Source organism: Somniosus microcephalus, chromosome 6, assembly GCF_052327205.1.
Source record: "Somniosus microcephalus isolate GS21.2 chromosome 6, FLI_Smic_1.0, whole genome shotgun sequence".
Lineage (NCBI taxonomy): Eukaryota > Metazoa > Chordata > Chondrichthyes > Squaliformes > Somniosidae > Somniosus > Somniosus microcephalus.
In genome coordinates, this window is record NC_140992.1 from 227,184,186 (window position 1) to 227,201,570 (window position 17,385).

Below are 17,385 nucleotides of genomic sequence, written 5' to 3' on the forward strand. Positions count from 1 at the left end.
CACTGAGAAATGTCACAATCAGCAATTAGGAAATACTAATGTCAGAAAAACGGAGTAAAGGCTAATGTCGCCACGGAAAAATTCTTAATTTGAAAGACATGATATAATGTCATAAATCACTTAGAAATCATTTTTAGTGAAGACTATACTCCTTTAAGATCTGAGAAAAGCCAGTCATTGTTTTTGCACACTTCCTACCTTTGTACAGAGTAGCTTTTGCCCAAAATGACCTTTGAAATGAGCAGGATGAAAATGAGGCTTCTTGTGGAAGTGTGGCTCAGCAAGATTGTCATTTAAATGGGAGTTTCCCAAGCAACAAACACACTGATGATTTTGGTAGTGATTTAAACGGAACATCAGGATTTGAAGGAAACAAAAACAAAGCAAATCAAGCTGAAGTGGTGAGTCTGACTACTGACTATAGTGTTGATGTCATTTTTACTGTTAGTGAAACAATATGCTTGGGTCTAGTATCCATTGTACCTTGCAGAAACAATGCTGAAAGAAATTGAGTAGGAAAAATAAAAATATTGCTTGTATACAAAAGCCTATACATGAATGCCAATTTCCCCATACCCTTCAATAGAGTATTTGTATCAAAGTGTGAATGACTTTATAGAACACACCAGAGAAAAGAATGGATTTCAAAAGAAATAACGAACAACAACTAAATATGACATTCGGAGAGTGTGCCTATTGGTAATTCTCACTAACAATATTGATCTTATTTATGTAAGTAGGTTAGCTGGCAACCAACCTGTCAACTCCTAGATCAATGCTTAACTTTTTGGGATTAGTGTTCAATTTGCAGAATCTTGTGATGTGATAAGTTTGAATACCACCCCATTTTTACCGGGTTGGTAGTGGAATGAAAATCACCAAGTTACTGACAGATGCCTGCCTGTTACAGTTTTCGAGCAGACCTTGCTTTAAGCAGCCAGTGCTTCCACCAGAAATGGGCAGGACCCTAACAAATATATTTAAATCAGAGTCCAATCACCATTTTCATGTGGGTCTGTGCTGCCACCCCTGCTTAAAAACCCACCCACAAATCATGGCTTGTACACGGCAGGAAACAGCCAGTTTCAGTGGTATTTAAAGCGCATTCACCTGCTCTAATTTAAATCGCTGCAAATGTTTTACGGACATCTTAATTGTACCTCTTAGTCGGATTTTGCTTTAGAAACACTGGCGTAGAAATTCAATTAACCCCGAAAACGGGTGGTGCCGCTGCGGGAAAAGGTTAACGCCCGCCCGTAAAAAGACGGTGCCGCCTGCTGATTTAAACGACTGCTGCGCAGAAGCTCCCATGCAACGCGCCCTTTCAGGCAGTAAACTCAGCAGGAGCCCGAAGATCGGTTCTAATCTGTCCGAGCGGCATTCTCAGGAGATCATGATTTCTTTAAGTGAAGCGCAATTTTCTGGTTATGTTTCTCGGTTGACAGAGAGAGTATGCAAGATAAATCAGAGCATAAAAATAGACTAATCTGTCATATTTTTAAAAAATGCAACCAATATTTCTGATTCTGCTCTCTACAATACAAATAAAATCAACCTATTCTTTTAATACACACTAACTGGAGTGCCCGGCGGTGCCGAGGGTTTTTTGAGGGCATGTTGTTGTTGGAAGAGAGAGAGAGAGAGACTGGGGGGAGAAGAGAGAGACTGGGGGGAGAAGAGAGAGACGGGGGGGGGGGGGAAGAGAGAGAGAGACTGCTGGATTTAGTTTGGGATTAGCCTGGAGAGAGAGGGGGGGAAGGAGTGCCTCAGGCCTGGCCCGATCGACCCCTGCGAAGGAAGTAAGGAAGGAAGGAAGAAGGCGAGCTCTCCCTCCCTGTCCCACCCCCTCACTCTTTCCCTCCCTCACCCTCTCTCTCTCCCTCCCCCTGTCTCTCCCTGCTTTACTCTCTCTCCCTCCCTCCCCTCTCCTCTCCCTCCCTGCCCCTCTCCTCACCCTCCCTCCCCCTCTCCTCTCCCTCCCCCTCTCCTCTCCCTCCCCCCTCCTCTCCCTCCCGCCCCCTCTCCTCACCCTCCCTCCCCCTCCCTCCTCCTCTCCTCTCCCTCCCTCCCCCTCTCCTCTCCCTCCCTCCCCCTCTCCTCTCCCTCCCTCACCCTCTCCTCTCTCCCCCTCTCCCTCCCTCCCCCTCTCCTCTCCCTCCCTCCCTCCTCTCCCTCCCCCCTCCTCTCCTCTCCCTCCCCCCTCCTCTCCTTTCCCTCCCCCTCCTCTCCTCTCCCTCCCCCCTCCTTTCCTCTCCCTCCCCCCTCCTTTCCTCTCCCTCCCCCCCTCCTTTCCTCTCCCTCCCCCCTCTCCTCTCCCTCTCTCCCTCCCTCCTCTCCCCCCCTCCTCTCCTCTCCTCTCCCTCCCCCCCTCCTCTCCTCTCCCTCCCCCTTCTCCTCTCCCTCAGGTCGCGCTCCGGGCTGCCGCCGAGGTTGACGCGTGCGCTGACTCCCGCCCGCCAGCCTTTACTAAGATGGCGGCGGTGGCTACGCTCAGCTCAGTCCCGCGCCGCAGCCTTTACCAAGGTGGCGGCGATCGTGGGGCGGGCCCAGCAGGACGGGTGGTGCATAGCTCGGGCGTGGCTGGCGAGGAGAGGCCGAGGTTTCGAGGCCTGCAGGTGGGGTAACCCTCCAAGGTTGCGGCGCCCGGCGGAGGCAGCGAGTCAAGAGGAAAAAAAAGGGTGAAAGGTAGGAAAATTAATCAGCTTAGAAAAAATATTTAGAAATGAATTTACTTTTTTTCAAAACAATTTCCCCTCCACACGCACAGAAAGTAGGAAAAATAAACACACAAAGTGGGAAAAATAAATCAATAGTTAGAAATCAAGATGGCGGCCACTCACCTCCGCTCAGAAGGATTAGGCCCACCCACACACATAATGAACCCCACCGTGATGCACCGATTGGTCAACCATCACGTCACTCAACGCTAATGAGCGGAATTTTGCCATTTTTTTAACCTTTTTTGTATACTGTCGGAACAATTTTTGTCTGACCAAAAAGTAAATATGCCTATTAGACTCCCCTAATGGTAAGCTTTCTTTTGATATAACATGCGTGTAGGTATGCTGTATAACTTTTGAGTGTATAGCGGACAGACAGACAGACAAACAGACAGACAAACAGACAAACAGAGAGACAAACCGCTTTATATATTATAATAATAATATAATATAATATAATAATATAATAATACAATATAATATATATATTATATATATATTTATATAGATAGATAGATACACGGTGAATAAGCTTTGTTATTATAGAGGTTTTTCACTGTAAGTCTTTTTAGGAGTATATCCCTCTAGAAAGTACCCAGATAAACATTTTGAAAGGGCAATGGTGTATTGGAATTGGGAGATTTATTTGCAATACTGAATGTCAGAGGTGATCCATGATTCTTCCCTGAATACACCATGAGATGTGAAAAGTTTACTGGATACCTTGAACACCTGAACATCGATATGAGTAATTGCAGATGTACAAATTCCTTCAGAGACAGGAAAGAGTCGTTAGGTCTCCTTTCATTGAAAAAGTAATAAGCACACACCCATTACTTCAGAGGAACAGGATGTATATTCAATACGAATGTTTCGAACAATAACAGTAAACATTTACAAAGCCCAATATCATTTCATTTCCAGTCTACTGACACAACTGCAAGCGACAGTAATGGATCAGACCTTTAGATGCAGTACAAGTCCCCCAGATTATTTGTAACCATATGCTGTTCTGTACACATTGCGTGCCAGAACGCACTGCTCCGGTTGAGTGCTGGCATCTAATGTGTATAGAACAGGCATTCGATCTGCTGATGTGTTTCTGCAGCAATCGCCATGAGCCATCTCACTGGACTGGACATACTCTGCAGAGTTATTGAAGACTTTGGCGGAGATCTATAGATCTCCGCTGCTTTCTCCCGGCTCTACGCGCTGGCAACAGCTGCACACACGGGCGTGCTTTGGAGAGGGCGGTAAGAGGAGTGGCGACGTCCAAAATCACTGAGCTTGCATCAATTCGGCGTTGCACGGCGATTGATGACACGCTTCTGGTCATTAAAATATTTGCGGCGAGCGCAGGCAACGGCAGTGCTGCCGATCTGTACAATAGGGCGGCCGCCGCGTTCAGCGTCGGAAATGGGTGGAAGTGAGGTGCCCGCCATTTTTTCTTCAAAACTGATCTTAATGGCCGGCGCTAAAGGTTCCAATTTCTAGGCCATTGTTTTTTGCTTCTAGTGGCTCCTGCAAATGAGTCCACTGCCATTGTAAATTGCAAAGGTTTCCAGTTCCAGGGGAAAGTGTGGTTTTGCCATGCTGTGTTCAGAGTAAGAGAGATATGAAGAACAGTTTTATCTTGGCAGTCGTGGTAAGGCCATTAAACCTTTTCAGGCACTGCAGCCAGGTTCTGCGAGTGATACTGGTGACACTAATCTACACCCCACAACACTCTATACATGCTGACTTATTTGTCATGGCACCCACCCAGGAAACAAGACCTCCTTCCTGGCCCTAACTTCTTCAATGGCACCTCCACCACATTATCAGAAAACCAGAATGCCCTGGCCATTGGCATTGTGGCTGCTGCTCCACAAATGCGCTGTTGACACACCAACAATCAAAACTACACCTTCCCTTTAAGGCTGGCTTTAAGAAGCAGCAAGCCCACTGGATTTTCCCCTCTCCGAAACAGTGAGCAGCCTATAAGTAGCACGATTAGCACAGGCATGTTGCCACTCATGTTTAAATAAGGTTTGATTACGAAAATTAATTGGGCCTCCTGCCAATGTCAATAGGCAGCAGGAGCTCCTCATGGGCAGAACAGTGTGCAGCATAACTAAACATAAAATATGTGAGTATATTGCCACCATTCTCCTGGCACAGTATGGATATACACCATACCCCATGTTACACCAGTTGGCATGCTGAGCTTCAGCAGCAGTTGCCTACTTCTGTGAACTCTGGATGTGTGACCAAATGTTCTCATACCTGACTTTCAGGTAATGGCTGCCAGGAGTATTCATCCCAAGTTTCAGAGTTCTCTCAGCAGTATGTGATGAACATCTGCTTTCAGTGTAGCAGAAAGACCTAAACAGGGCAGCTTGAACCGTGCCAGCCAGTCTGTGATGGACTAGACATCCAAGTCAAGTGGCATTAACCAGGCTTACACATCGCCAATTGCTTGATACAGGTTTTCACATGAAGGTCTTTGGCTTGTTCCATAAATGGACAGCATTTGTCAATTAAAAAAACACAACATTTTAAATGGCAGAAAACAACAACAAAAAATTGTATTAGCTCGATCCAATTCAGGCAGTAATTTGTCCACCATAAACCATGGCCAAAATCTTCTTATTGGAGGGCATCTCTGGTGGGATGGGAGTCTCGCCTACCACAAAGATGTCTCCTGACTCTGACCGAGTTTTTTTTATTCGTTTTTATGGGATGTGGGCATCGCTGGTAAGGCCAGCATTTATTGCCCATCCCTAATTGCCCTTGAGAAGGTGGTGGTGAGCCACCTTCTTGAACCGCTGCAGTCCATGTGGTGAAGGTACTCCCACAGTGCTGTTAGGTAGGGAGTTCCAGGACTTTGACCCAGCGACGATGAATGATCAGTGATATACTTCTAAGTCAGGATGATGTGTGACTTGGAGGGGAACTTGGAGGTGGTGGTGTTCCCATGCGCCTGCTGCCCTTGCCCTTTTAGGTGGAAGAAGTTGCGGGTTTGGGAGGTGCTGCCGAAGAAGCCTTGGCGCGTTACTGCAGTGCATCTTGTAGATGGTACACACTGCAGCCACGGTATGCCGGTGGTGGAGGGAGTGAGGCCTAGAAATTCAGTAAGGCCCCGCCAGGTCTTTAGCGCCCAAAATTTAGCGCTCGCCCGGATTCCCGTAGCGCCTGCCTGAAATTCAGTTGCGGCGCCCCAAGACGGAGGCGGGCGCTATTGCAGGGTTTGGCCGCCTCGCTTGGGGCGATGAAAGTCAATTGCAGGCGTCCAGCTGCCGCTGCGGCACCCGATGCGGTGCGGCAGGCTGGGGTACTGCAGGCCTCCTCCTTCTCTTAAGGAGGAGCTGCCTGCAGCCGTGAGATCGCCGCTGGATTCCCCCGGCAAATGAGCCCGGCACCACGGAGAAGTGCCGGGCTAGCGGGAGTCAGACACCAATGCCGCAGGGGGGTGGTGCAGGAGTCCGGGGAGGGAGGTGCGGCCAGGCGGCCGCCGGGAAAGCGGCCGACCGCCCCTCCACCTTTATGCGCCGGCCTCTCGGAGCTGCAAGGCCCCGTTTTTCAAACGCTGTTTGCGGCCGCCACGGGCGAGGCGGCCGCAACTGAATTTGGCGGTCGGCACGGAATCGCATTGGAACCGGGGCGCTGTGCACACCGATGACGTCATCGGTGCCGGCGCAGCGCTACCGGCTAACGCCGATGTTAGGGACCAACTGAATTTCGGGCGCTAAAAAACTTCCGGCGCAAACCACTCTTTAGCCAATAAGTGGGCGCAAACGCGACTGAATTTCTAGGCCTGAATGTTTAAGGTGCTAGAGGGGGTGCCAATCAAGTGGAAAAGCTCCGTGACCAGTTTATATAGACCAATAAAATTTCTAATCTTGCCAAGGAAGTAGGGATTAAACCGTCATGTACAGTTGCATAGCACAGGAAGCTTACATTCAATAGCAGTTACACTCTAGCCTTTCACCTTTCTCAAATCTAGGCCAGACTAAAACAAAATTCTAAACATTCTGAGGAGAAAAAGGCACAATTATTTTTAAGGATTCTTTGTTGTCTAAATCTTTGTTTCTATTGTTTAAATTAGATTTAGTACCTTCACTACTCAGCCAAAATATTTCTTATCATGGTGAAGCACTTGCAGTGACTTATTTTTGAGCAGAATAACTATAAGAACATAAGAACATAAGAAATAGGAGCAGAAATAGGCCACTTGGCCCCTTGAGCCTGCTCCGCCATTCAATAAGACCATGGTTGATCTTGGGCTCAAAGCCACTTCCCAGCCCGTTCCCCATAACCCTTCACTCCCTTATCTTGCAAAAATTTGTCTATCTCCACCTTAAATGTATTTAATGACCCAGCCTCCACAGCTCTCTGGGACCGAGAATTCCACAAATTTACGACCCTCTGAGAGAAGAAATTCCTCCTCATCTCAGTTCTAAAAGGGCGACTCTTCATTCTGAAATTGTGCCCCCGAGTTCTAGATTTCCCCACGAGGGGAAACAACCTCTCTGCATCTACCGAATCGAGCCCCCTCAGTATCTTATATGTTTCAATAAGATCACCTCTCATTCTTCTAAATTCCAATGAGTATAGGCCCAACCTGCTCAACCTTTCCTCATAAGTCAACCCCCTCATCTCTGGAATTAACCTAGTGAATCGTCTCTGAGCTGCCTTCCATGCAAATATATCCTTCCTTAAATAAGGAGACCAAAACTGTACGCGTTTACAGTTTTTGGAGTATGTAGAATTTAACTATTCCTACCACCTTCAAGGTGACCGAGCACCAAATCCCCATAATAGTTTTATTATTTCATTTGATGAGACTAAACAATATTTCTGATATGACTTGTGATGCAGAAAAGCTTATTATTACTAAAACTATAAAATCAGTTCTAATTAGTATGACTAATGCCATCTTGTAATGCAGTATTGGTAATGCTATTGTTATAATGGATGGAGAATTGCAGCACTTTCATTAATTGTATATTATTTATATATGTGTGCATACTAAAAATGGAAAATGACGACGTTGCATGTGCTTTATCCCAAAAACCTTCAACGTTCCGCTCATTAGCATCTCATTATCCGCTCATTAGCGACAGAGTGACCTCGAGCTCGACCAATCGTACGCCGGGTTGCTGGCGTGTGCCGCCGGGCCAATCGGTGCATGTGTGGCCGGGCCTTATCGTTCTGAACCAAGGTGAGTCGCCGCCATCTTGATTCCAAACATTTCCTTTCTTTTTCCCGCTTTCTGCGTCTTAAAAAAAAACGTTGCTTTTAAATAACTTTTTTTTTTTTTTTAAATGATTTAGAAAGTAATTAACTTATCTAATCTCATTAATTTTCCTACCTTTCCCCGTTTTTCCAGGTAGGCCTCGAAGCCTCGGCTTCTCCTTCGCACCCACGCCCGAGCTAGGCACCTCCTGGCCCCACTCGAAGGCTGGAGGGCCGAGCCTCAGCCCAGCGCCGCTAGGGTGCGCGCGCAGCAGGAGCTGAGACGCGGCGTCTCTCTCTGGCTCGGCCGGGGGGCGGGGCTTGCTGAGCGTCAAGCGTCACCCTGGCAACCGGCCCCCCGGCCGTCTCGCACAGCCGCAATCGGCGGTCTTCACCTCGGGGGGGGGGGAGGGCGCGACCCTCGGGGGGGGGCCGCGACCCTCTGCGGGGGCCGCGACCCTCGGGGGGGGGCCGCGCGCGCAGCAGGAGCAGCTGAGACGCGGCGTCTCTCTCTTTGGCTCGGCCGGGGGGCGGGGCTTGGTCAGCGTCACGGTTACCCTGGCAACCGGGCCCGCCGGCCGAGCCAGAGAGAGACGCCGCGTCTCAGCTCCTGCTGCGCTCGCAATCGGCGGTCTTCACCTCGGGGGGGGCCGCGCCCCTCGGGGGGGGGCGTGACCCTCGGGGGGGGCGCGACCCTCGGGGGGGGCCGCGACCCTCGGGGGGGCCCCCCCGCCCGCCCTCCGCTCCCTCCCCCCCCTCCCCCCTGCCCTCCCTTCCCCCCCTTTCCCCCCCTGCCCTCCCCCCTCCCTTCCCCCCTCCCTTCCCCCCGCCCTTCCCCCCCTCCCTCCCTTCCCCCCCCGCCCTCCCTCCCCCCCTGCCCTCCCTTCCCCCCCTCCCTTCCCCCCCTTCCCCCCTCCCTTCCCCCTCCCCTCCCCCCACCCTCCCTTCCCCGCCCTCCCCCCCACCCTCCCTTCCCCACCCTCCCCTCCCCCTCCCACTCCCCCTCCCCCTCCCCTCCCCCCTCCCCTTCCCCCCTGCCCCCTCCCCCTCCCCCCTCCTCCCCTCCCCTCCCCCTCCCCCTCCTCCCCTCCCCCTCCCCCCTCCTCCCTCTCTTCCCCCCAGTCGCTCTCTCTCTTCCCCCCAGTCGCTCTCTCTCTTCCCCCCAGTCGCTCTCTCTCTTCCCCCCAGTCGCTCTCTCTCTCTCTTCCAACAACAACATGCCCTCGAAAAAGCCTCGGCACCGCCGGGCACTTCAGCTAGTCTATATATATAAAGGAATCGATCTGTCTGTCTGTCCTTCTGTCTGTCCTCGGGTGTGCGTCTGTCCGGCTATGCGCTCGAAAGTTATACGGCGTACCTACGCGCACGTTACCTCTGAAGAAAGCTTACGCTTCCGGGACGCTCGTAAGCGTATTTACTTTTCGGTCGGACGAAAATTGTTTGCGCCTTATGCAAAAAACCTTCAAAATTAAACTCATTATCTGCTAGCATTGATTGACTGACGTCAAGGTTCGACCAATCCTGTGCCGTCACGATTGACCAATCCTACAGTACGGTCCCCTGATGGTTGGCCAATCGGTGTGTGTGTGTGTGGGCGGGACTAATCGTTTTCATCTCGGGGATGTGGCAGCCATTGTTTCACTGCCATGACTTCAGCTTCCAGCTCAAACTACTTTGAAAAAGTTAGTATCTCTTTTAAAAATAACATAAGATTTACCAAAAACGTTTTATAAGTACTTTCACTTTCATCTTTCAAGGTATTGAAAGGTAGAAATGTTGCCCGGCAGCAGATTCACACAGGGAGAGAGAGACAGGGCCTGAAAGCCCTTTGATCATCCAGCTTTGAAAAAGTTAGTTTCTCTTTTAAAAATAACATAGGATTTACCAAAAACGTTTTATAAGTACTTTCACTTTCATCTTTCAAGGTATTGAAAGGTAGAAATGTTGCCCGGCAGCAGATTCACACAGGGAGAGAGAGACAGGGCCTGAAAGCCCTTTGATCATCCAGCTTTGAAAAAGTTAGTTTCTCTTTTAAAAATAACATAGGATTTACCAAAAACGTTTTATAAGTACTTTCACTTTCATCTTTCAAGGTATTAAAAGGTAGAAATGTTGCCCGGCAGCAAATTCACAAAGGGACACAGACAGGGCTCTAAAGCCTGGGACTCGATTTAAAATGTTGCCCGGCAGCAGATTCACAGAGGGACACAGAGAGGCCCCAAAGCCTCGCACTCGATTTAAAATGTTGCCCGGCACCAGATTCACAGAGGGACAGACAGACAGGGCCTGAAAGCCTGGGACTCGATTTAAAATGTTGCCCGGCACCAGATTCACAGAGGGACACAGAGAGGCCCCAAAGCCTGGCACTCGATTTAAACCGCCCACCCCAAAACAGCCCTGGCAAAGCCGGGCTCCCCCAGCTAGTATTATTATAAAAGTGTGAAATGATGCATTTTGGAAGGAAGAATGAGGACTGGCAATATAAATTAAATGGTACAATTTTAAAGGGAGTGCAGGAACAGAGAGACCTGAGGGGTTTCCGTACATAGGGTGAGAAATTCGTGGCCTTATACAACGGCTGCCACTCTTTCGCCAGCTGCTGGCGGGTCCCGCGGCGGCCGGTGTTTTGGTCCCTACCTTTGCGCTGCCGGTAACTGGCAGCGCCATTGCCAATAAAATGGCGGTGTTGTGATGTAAATCGGCGTGCAGCGCCGACTTTATGTCACAAACGTGAACTTCGACCCTAGCGCTGAATTCAGCACTGGGTCCTAAGCATGCCAGGTTAACCTGGCATACAAGCAGGCTGACAGTGGCGATGTCTGCACCTCTTAAAAGGACACAGACATCATTCAGGTAAGTTTGGATTTAAAGTTTTGGACCTTTTTTTTTATTTTACTGAAGTGGTGGCTTGCTGCAATAGATGTGAAAAGTTTTTTAAGTGTGTAGGGAGTGCTGCTGGATACTTGCAAGGGCTCGGATGGTAAATGAAGGCCATTGAGAAGACAGAACATGCTGCAAATACTCAGCAGGTCACACAACATCCGTAGAGAGAAAAAAAGAGTTCACTTCTCAGGTCGAGATGCTGCCTGACCAGCTGAGTATTTCCAGCATATTATGGTGTCATTTCACATTTACAGCATCCGCTTGCAGAGGGAAGAGGAAGACGCAGAGTGGAGGAAGCCGAAGGGGAGGAATCAGACAGAAGAATGTATCCCAGACAGCCCCTTTGTGGCCGGGATATCCGGGATGGAATCATCCGCCTGCTGTTCCAGTGACCACAACCCCAATTCCCCTTTCAACATTAGTCCCACACCTTACCTTTCATCTGTTACTGACCATCACAATGTCCTCTTGGCTACAATGCTGAAATAAAAGCCTCCACAAAGCAAATTTTCCAATCCAACTATATACGTCTATCCATCCAATGTGACATCAAGAAATCAACTCATCACCCGTATGCATTCGCTTAGTGACTGTCTTGTGTGTACCTTTGCCTATCCTACTGATGTAACTCAGTGCTACACTAGTGGCTGCAGCATGGCTGGTGGAAGGCTGCTGACTTTCAGTGGGGGATGCTGCAAATGTCCTTGCTGGTTGACCTTGAGAAGCTGGTGGCTGGGAGTGTCAAATCAATCTTCTTCTTCTTCTTCTTCACTCTCCTCTCCTTCTTCTTTGTCACCCACTGGCTGGGCAGGCTGCATTTCTTGGGCGTGTGAAATGAGGAAGGCACAAGGGTGGAGTTGTGGTGATGGGAGGGCGGGAAAGCAAGAGATGCATGCCAGTAGGAGGATAATGTATGAGGATACCAGCATCTTGTATCCTTTCAGCCCCACCGCTGGCCAAGGGCTCAGCATGCGCCTGTCAAGAATGGCCTGCACCGTCTCCTCCAAGGGGGTGAGGTGAGGCTAGGAATGGGAGATGTGCCTTATGATTGGTGCAGATTGTTGGTAGGTGAGTGATTGGGGGTGGGGGTCATGCACTGAGAAGTGTGTGAGGCTAGTGATGCAGTTGGTAGGAGACGGCTTTTGAAGATGTATTCACTGACCTTGGCCAGTGGTCTGAGGTCAGGAAGCTTCTTTGGGCACTGGAGCCAGGTGGTGGGGGCGACACTGCTGGCAGTGACGACCTCGGTGATGTACTCCCACGTCGTTCTTTCTGTAGTGCCTCCTGGCCCCTGTGGGTAGAGGGCCTGTCTTGCAGTGTTGACCCCCTGCACAAAGTTGGAGTGCTGCATGTGAGACACTGGGTGCCCCTTCCCTGGCTTGCTGAGTCATTTGTGTTCATGCTGAAGCAAGAGCTTAGGAAGGGAATTCAGCTTTAAGAGCTGAATATTCACATTTGGGACTTCTTTTTAATGTTAAATATTTCTTAAAAGGGAAGGGCTGAAAACTGCATTGTCTCACTTCATTTTAATTTGTATTGCTTCAGTGTGCATGGCCCCTTTAATTTGCAGACCTCTTCATTATCCACAATTCCTTGTGAGCTCCACAAACGAGCTCCCAGAGATTGTGTGAGGCTCGAACGCCGCTCCTGCACACAAACTTCGGCCGGATGCCACCAGTAACGCCATCAGGATGGCGTTGCTCCAGCCCCCCAGATGAATTTTGCCCCATTAGCGTTGCGGGCATTTTCAGCGGCCGTTATCTCCAGTTGCCGATGACATTGGCAACTTTACTGGCAAACATGAATTTCTCCCACATTATTCTTTGAAGGTGGCAGGATAAGTTGATAAAACATACGGGATCCTTGGCTTTATAAATAGAGGCATAGAATACAAAAGCAAGGAATTTATGCTAAAACTTTATAAAACACTGGTTAGGCCCCTGCTGGAGTATTGTGGCCAATTCTGGGCACCACACTTCAGAAAGGTTGTCAAGGCCTTGGGGAGGGTGCAGAGATGGCAGTATTTATGTGGCTGGTCCAGTTAAGTTTCTGGTCAATGGTGACCCCCAGGATGTTGATGGTGGGGGATTCGGTGATGGTAATGCTGTTGAATGTCAAGGGGAGGTGGTTAGACTCTCGCTTGTTGGAGATAGTCATTGCCTGGCACTTCTGTGGCGTGAATGTTACCTGCCACTTATCAGCCCAAGCCTGAACGTCGTCCAGGTCTTGTTGCATGCGGGCATGGACTGATTCATTATCTGAGGAGTTGTGAATGGCGCTGAACACTGTGCAGTCATCAGCGAACATCCCCATTTCTGACCTTATGTTGGAGGGAAGGTCATTGATGAAGCAGCTGAAGATGGTTGGGCCTAGGACACTGCCCTGAGGAACTCCTGCCACGATATCCTGGGGCTGTGATGATTGACCTTCAACCACCACAACCATCTTCCTTTGTGCTAGGTATGACTCCAGCCAGTGGATAGTTTTCCTCCCGATTCCCATGGACTTCAGTTTTACTAGGGCTCCTTGATGCCACCTCGGTCAAATGCTGCCTTGATATCTAGAGCAGTCACTCTCACCTCACCCCTGGAATTCAGCTCTTTTGTCCATGTTTGGACCAAGGCTGTAATGAGGTCAGGAGCTGAGTGGGCTTGGTGGAACCCAAACTGGGCATCAGTGAGCAGGTTATTGGTGAGTAAGTGCCGCTTGATAGCACCTTCCATCACTTTGCTGATGATTGAGAGTAGACTGATGGGGTGGTAATTGGCCGGATTGGATTTGTCCTGCTTTTTGTGGACTGGACATAGCTGGGCAGTTTTCCACATTGTCGGAGAGATGCCAGTGTTGTAGCTGTACTGGAACAGCTTGGCTAGAGGCGCGGCTAGTTTTGGAGCACAAGTCTTCAGCACGATAGCCAGGATGTTGTCGGGGCCCATAACCTTTGCTGTATCCAGTTGGAATATTAGAACCAATCTATGACTGGGGGAAAATGTTAAACTAGTTTATATTGAATCATTTTAATAAGACTTTTCAAAATTTTCCAAATGTTTACAAGTTGCACAATTTAAAAATATACAAAATGAACCACTGCCTGCATATCATTAAAAGGTGTATGTTGGGCCATCAAGGACATCACTTGATGCTCCAATTTCAGGCTCATATTTCCGTCTTTTAAATTTGTGGGTAGGTGTATTATGGGCCCACACCTGAAAAGATATCTGACAAGGCCAAAAGGACGCAATGCTGCCAATCTGAGTTCAAATTTCTGGCCCACCTGCTGCCTCAACACTTCAGAACCACCCTTTCTAGCCCCAAGAATTCTGGAGCCTTGATGTCCAAACATTGCACATTTACAATGAAATTGCAATGTCTAACATTCAAGTAATTAAATATGCAATGTCATTATTACATTTGTTAAAGTGAAAAGTCATATCAAGATCTCTGCTGTAACACTCAAATTGGTGTAAAAGCTATGATATTAAATACTTCTACTTACATCAATATTTAACCTGTAACTCTTTAATTTCAAGAGCAATCTTCCTGATATTGAAGCACATTCCCAGAAGTCAGTGAAATGGAATTCCCAGAAGTCAGTGAAATGGAATTTCCAGGTACTGATCATGAAGACGTACATGAGGTTCAGAAGAAGCACCACAAATACTTTCAGAGTTTTCAAACAATGATTCCTATTCGTCCAAAGCCAAAGTAAGTGAAAGAAAAATCTGTTCTACAATGCAAAAACCTTCATGGTTTTCCAAATTAACCATCCTTTATCATACACAACAAAATATTTTGCAGGAATCCATCTCCGGCTCCAATTGATGATGCCGGCTTATTTTCATTCATCTTTTTCTCATGGCTGACACCAGTGATGATGAAAGGGTCCAAGAGGAAACTAAATCAAGACAATATGCCTCCCCTGTCCCAGTTCAATTGTTCAGATGTGAATGCCAAAAGGTATGTCAATTTGGAGAAACATTTTGGGTGATCAGAAAGTACAAAAATATATAAAAACAAAATGAAAATTCTTTTGACATTTTGTTGAAAATATTTACAGATTCTTACATCTTTGGGAGAATGAAGTGGAAAGGGTTGGCAGTGAGAAAGCTTCCTTGGAAAAAGTGACTGTACAGTTTCAGCAAACAAGGCTGATTATGAATATAATTTGTACAGTTACTTGTATGATTTGTAGCTTTTTGGGACCGGTAAGTAGTCATATCTGCCTTCCAGTTTAAATTAACTAGTTACTCACTATTTCAATACTTACTTTATTTTCCTATATTGCAAATAAACTTTAAATTAAAAGGATTTTAGGTACATCACTGAAGCATGACTAATAAACTGTAATAACTTATAGGAACCCCTGACTTAAGAAAACTACTAGGCACTTGGTCTAAGTATTAAACAAGGCTTTAATCAACTGTTTTTCAACATGGAGATCTAGTTGTGTCCTTCACTAGTTCCTGTTAAAGAATGTCCTGAGCAAGCTGGGCCCATGCCCGAGTATTTATACTCTCCCTGGACAGCGCCACCAGCAGGCCACCCAGTATCATTTCATAAGTCATTTCCACATGAATGACAAGATTCATGTCAACCCCTGCTTATGAAAGAAAATGATCTCTGACATAAATGCATATTATTTGTGTCTCCCTCACTTAGTGAAACAATTTCAAACATTTTCTCTGTAATATGGCCTTTACTATAACACAGTTTTGCAAAGTTCCTTAAATCAGTTTTATGAAGCTTAATATTTCTTTGCATTCTCTATAGAATATAATCACTCAAAAGATTTAAAAATTATTGTTAACCAATAAAAATCAAATATGCATTAATACCTAAAGGCAGGCACCATTAAATTGGTTTATTTATTTTTTAATTGAGCATTAAAGTAATAACAGTACTGTATCATTGGTTGATATAGTTTGGAACCACCATTCCGTTAGATGTTAAGTTTTTAAGAAGACTGTCCAAAGGACTAGATCAGCAACACCCCTGGCCATTGTGTTTTAATCCATCCCACACTGATAGGATGAATGTAAAATAACAACAGAAAATGCTGGAAAAACTCAGCAGGCCAGGCAACATCCGTGGAGAGAAAATAGAGTCGACGTTTCAGGTGAACCCTTTTTCAAAACTGGAAAGGAAATGAAATAGATCGAAAGGCAGGGCTGCGAGCGAACAAAAGAAGTGAAGAGACATTAAGAGGTATTCAAAACGAGACGAGATGGTGATAGGACAAGTGGAGACAAAAGACGGCTCTAGATTAGGTGTGAAGTGTTCTGGCAGAATGGGAGACAGCTGCCATGTGGGAGGAAAAAAAAGGCGGGGGGGGGAAAGGCCAAAACAAAGATGTGGATAAAATATAAGCAAAAATGTAATGGGGGCCGAGGTTATGATCTGAAATTGTTGAACTCGATGTTGAGTCCGGAAGGCTGTAAAGTGCCTAATCGGAAGATGAGGTGCTGTTCCTCGAGTTTACATTGAGCTTCCGTGGAATAATGCAAGAGCCCAAGTACAGTGAGGTCTGAGTGGGAATGGGGCGGTGAATTAAAGTGACAGGCCACCGGGAGCTCGGGGTCCCCCTTACGGACTGAACAGAGGTGTTCCGCAAAGCAGTCACCCAATCTGCGTTTGGTCTCCCCAATGTAGAGGAGACCACATCGTGAGCAGCGAATACAGTATACTAGATTGCAAGAAGTACAAGTAAATCGCTGTTTCACCTGGAAGGGGTGTTTGGGGCCCTGGACAGTGGGAAGGGGGGAGGTATAAGGGCAGGCTTTGCGTCTCATCTTGTTTTGAATACCTCTTAATGTCTCTTCACTTCTTTTGTTCTATCGCAGCCCTGCCTTTTGACCTATTTCATTTCCTTTCCAGTTTTGAAAAAGGGTTCACCCGAAATGTCGACTCTATTTTCTTTCCACGGATGTTGCCTGGCCTGCTGAGTTTTTCCAGCATTTTCTGTTATTTTGGATTTCCAGCATCTGCAGTATTTTGCTATCGATAGGATGAATGTCTCTGTTGTTTTAAAGCTCACCAACATGATTCCTGGAGAGCACAGACCCACAGGACAAAACTGCCACTATTTGGCACTAGCCTGACAATTTCACTCACAGCTACAATCAATATGAAAAGTGAAAAATGTCACATTGGTGGAGCAGGCATTAATCTTAAGAATCTATGGGTTAAAAGTAATTGTTGGGGCAGAGTACAGAGAGATTTGCTCTACATAGCTATGGTATACCTAACATGGAAGGGCTAATACTGTACTAGACTGGACTGATTCATCGGCCACGATTTTCCTCCACTATCCTGCCCCAAATTGGACAGGATAGTGGCAAAAACAGTGGGAAAATGAGGTGGTGAGGCCTTCCACCGTGTCCCTGCCCCAACTTTAATGTAAATTATGGTGAGGATGTGAGGCTTGGCGGACCATCCTATTTCCCTGCCTTCTGCTGCCCTAGGATCCACCAGGGTAGGGATGTTGATAGCCCTTAATGCAGGGACAAAAGGCCCCCAATGCACCCTTTTGGGAGGAGCGGTCCCCATAGTGGACACCTTTCCTTCC

At 47.6% G+C, this 17,385-nt stretch overlaps 1 protein-coding gene across 1 annotated transcript in view; it reads left to right on the forward strand.

Annotated features, from left to right (window-relative positions):
* The first annotated feature begins 14,312 nt into the window (after positions 1 to 14,312).
* Positions 14,313 to 17,385, forward strand: part of abcc12 (ATP-binding cassette, sub-family C (CFTR/MRP), member 12) — a 146,713-nt gene continuing 143,640 nt past the window's right edge. Inside the window, exons 1-3 of the mRNA XM_085991509.1 lie at positions 14,313 to 14,525; positions 14,619 to 14,777; positions 14,878 to 15,025. Of these exons, the coding sequence (XP_085847635.1) occupies positions 14,395 to 14,525; positions 14,619 to 14,777; positions 14,878 to 15,025 (438 nt within the window). The 5' untranslated portion in view covers positions 14,313 to 14,394. The remainder of the gene's footprint in view (positions 14,526 to 14,618; positions 14,778 to 14,877; positions 15,026 to 17,385) is intronic.